At 50.9% G+C, this 2,500-nt stretch overlaps 1 protein-coding gene across 1 annotated transcript in view; it reads left to right on the top strand.

Annotated features, from left to right (window-relative positions):
* The window catches only part of git1 (G protein-coupled receptor kinase interacting ArfGAP 1), a 29,525-nt gene that overhangs the window by 7,117 nt on the left and 19,908 nt on the right, over positions 1-2,500 (top strand). Inside the window, exons 7-8 of the mRNA XM_084461441.1 lie at positions 1,236-1,330; positions 2,343-2,387. Coding sequence (XP_084317567.1) covers positions 1,236-1,330; positions 2,343-2,387 — 140 coding nt within the window. The remainder of the gene's footprint in view (positions 1-1,235; positions 1,331-2,342; positions 2,388-2,500) is intronic.

Raw genomic sequence — 2,500 nt, 5'->3', positions numbered from 1 at the left:
AGTCCCATGAGTCTTTTCACCAAGATTCATGTCCACAACTCGAACCCTCTAGCGCCACCAACGACTCAAGCCGAGTTCAACGCACCCTATGACATCATTTTCTGCCATATTGGATTTTCCGCCATTTTGGATTTTGTGAAAAACACTTAAAATGGATCTCCTCCTAGGACTTTCGACCAATCTGCACGAAACTCGGTATGCACATTCTCTAGACCAATGTCCACAAAAGTCTTACAGGGATTTTCGATTCTCGAAAGCATTCGCCCGCTACAGCCAATCAAATTTGGCATCCAAACCGCCAAACAGGATATGGGGTCTTATCTCAGCAAATTGTTAATGTATCAAAGCCACATTTGGCACACTCATCGGGGAGTGGAAGTTGGAAGTGGAAGTGGAAGTGGAAGTTGGAAGTGCGTTTAGGCACACAACTTTTGACACGTGTGACCGATTTTAAAAAAATGACGTACCGTTGGAATCCCTGGCTCATGCCGAGTTCATCGCACCTTATCATGTCATTTTCCACCAATTGGATTTCCCGCCATTTTGTATTTTGTGTAAAACACTTAAAATGTATCTCCTCCTAGGAATTTTCACCAGTCTACATGAAACTGGCTGTACACATTCTCCAGGCCAATGTCCACAAAAGTATTACAGGGATTTTCGTTTGTCAAAGGCATTCGCCCGCTACAGCCAATCGCATTTGGCGTCCAAGCTGCCAAACAGGAAATGTGGTCATATCTCAGTAATGTTTTGATGTATCATAACCACATTAGGCACACTCATCGGGGACAGTCCCCTGACCTCTGTCACCAAGTCGGTGTCGACACCTCAAACTCTCTAGCGCCACCAACCTGTCAAAGCTGGAAGTGCGTTTATTCTGAACCATATGCCCGATTTTCAAAATTTCGGTAGGGATTCGAATGCGGCTATGGTTTGTTTCACTTGTTGTCTTTGATGCGCTGCTCACGCGTCCTGCTTGGCCCCCACATTCCTGCTTGCAGCTATATCTTATTTTTTAAAATTGCATAATCACGGTTCAAATAACTGCCTTCACATTACGCAGTTTGACAATTATGTAATAATTCTTACAGGCCAAACACACACACACACACACAAAGTCATGGAGCTGGTACTGAGAAATGTTTTGTGTGCTTGCGCGTGTGTGTGCGTGCGTATGTGTGTGTGTGTGCACATGTGTGTGTGTTTGTGCGTATGTGTGTTTGTGTGTGTGTTAGGCAGGCGGGGCAGGTGGAACTAGCGGAGAGACTGGTGGAGTGTCAGTATGAGCTGACCGACAGACTGGCCTTCTACCTTTGCGGGCGTCGCCCAGGTTAGTACAGTACACCACCATACCACAGATTGACCACAGACTGACCACACCACACCCTCACCACGCCTGACCACAGACTGACCACACCACACCTTCACCACGCCTGACCACAGACTGACCACACCTTCACCACGCCTGACCACAGACTGACCACACCACACCCTGACCACAGACTGACCACAGACTGACCACACCACACCTTCACCACGCCTGACCACAGACTGACCACACCACACCTTCACCACGCCTGACCACAGACTGACCACAGACTGACCACACCACACCTTCACCACGCCTGACCACAGACTGACCACACCACACCCTCACCATGCCTGACCACAGACTGACCACACCTTCACCACGCCTGACCACAGACTGACCACACCACACCCTCACCATGCCTGACCACAGACTGACCACAGACTGACCACACCACACCTTCACCACGCCTGACCACAGACTGACCACACCACACCCTCACCATGCCTGACCACAGACTGACCACACCACACCTTCACCACGCCTGACCACAGACTGACCACACCACACCCTCACCACGCCTGACCACAGACTGACCACACCACACCCTCACCATGCCTGACCACAGACTGACCACAGACTGACCACACCACACCCTCCCCACGCCTGACCACAGACTGACCACAGACTGACCACACCACACCCTCCCCACGCCTGACCACAGACTGACCACAGACTGACCACACCACGCCTGACCACCGACTGACCACACCACAACCTCAACATGCCTGACCACAGACTGACCACACCACACCTGACCACACCTACCACATATTGACCACACCACACCTGACCACAGACTGACCACCCCAGGCCTCAATCCATCAGTACCCCAGGCCTCAATCCTTAAAGGCCGAGTCTTTCGGGCCTCAATCCATCAGTATCTGTGGTTGTGTTCGACAGCAGTGAGGTGGTTGTGGTTGTGGTTGAGGTAAGCTGTCATTAAAGCCAGTGTGCCTCTCTCACCTTCCAGATCACAAGAACGGCCATTACATCATCCCTCAGATGGCTGACAGGTGAGACTGATAACAGACATTGAGGGGTGTGTGTGTGTGGGTGTGTGTGTGGGTGTAGTTGGGTTAAGGGTTTGGTGTGCTTGGGCTGCTGAGATGGTCTGTAGGAATATTTTGG

This window comes from Borostomias antarcticus, assembly GCF_949987555.1.
Source record: "Borostomias antarcticus genome assembly, chromosome: 1".
Lineage (NCBI taxonomy): Eukaryota > Metazoa > Chordata > Actinopteri > Stomiiformes > Stomiidae > Borostomias > Borostomias antarcticus.
The sequence above is the reverse complement of the archived record's forward strand: the minus strand, read 5'-3'. Positions and strand labels throughout refer to the sequence as shown.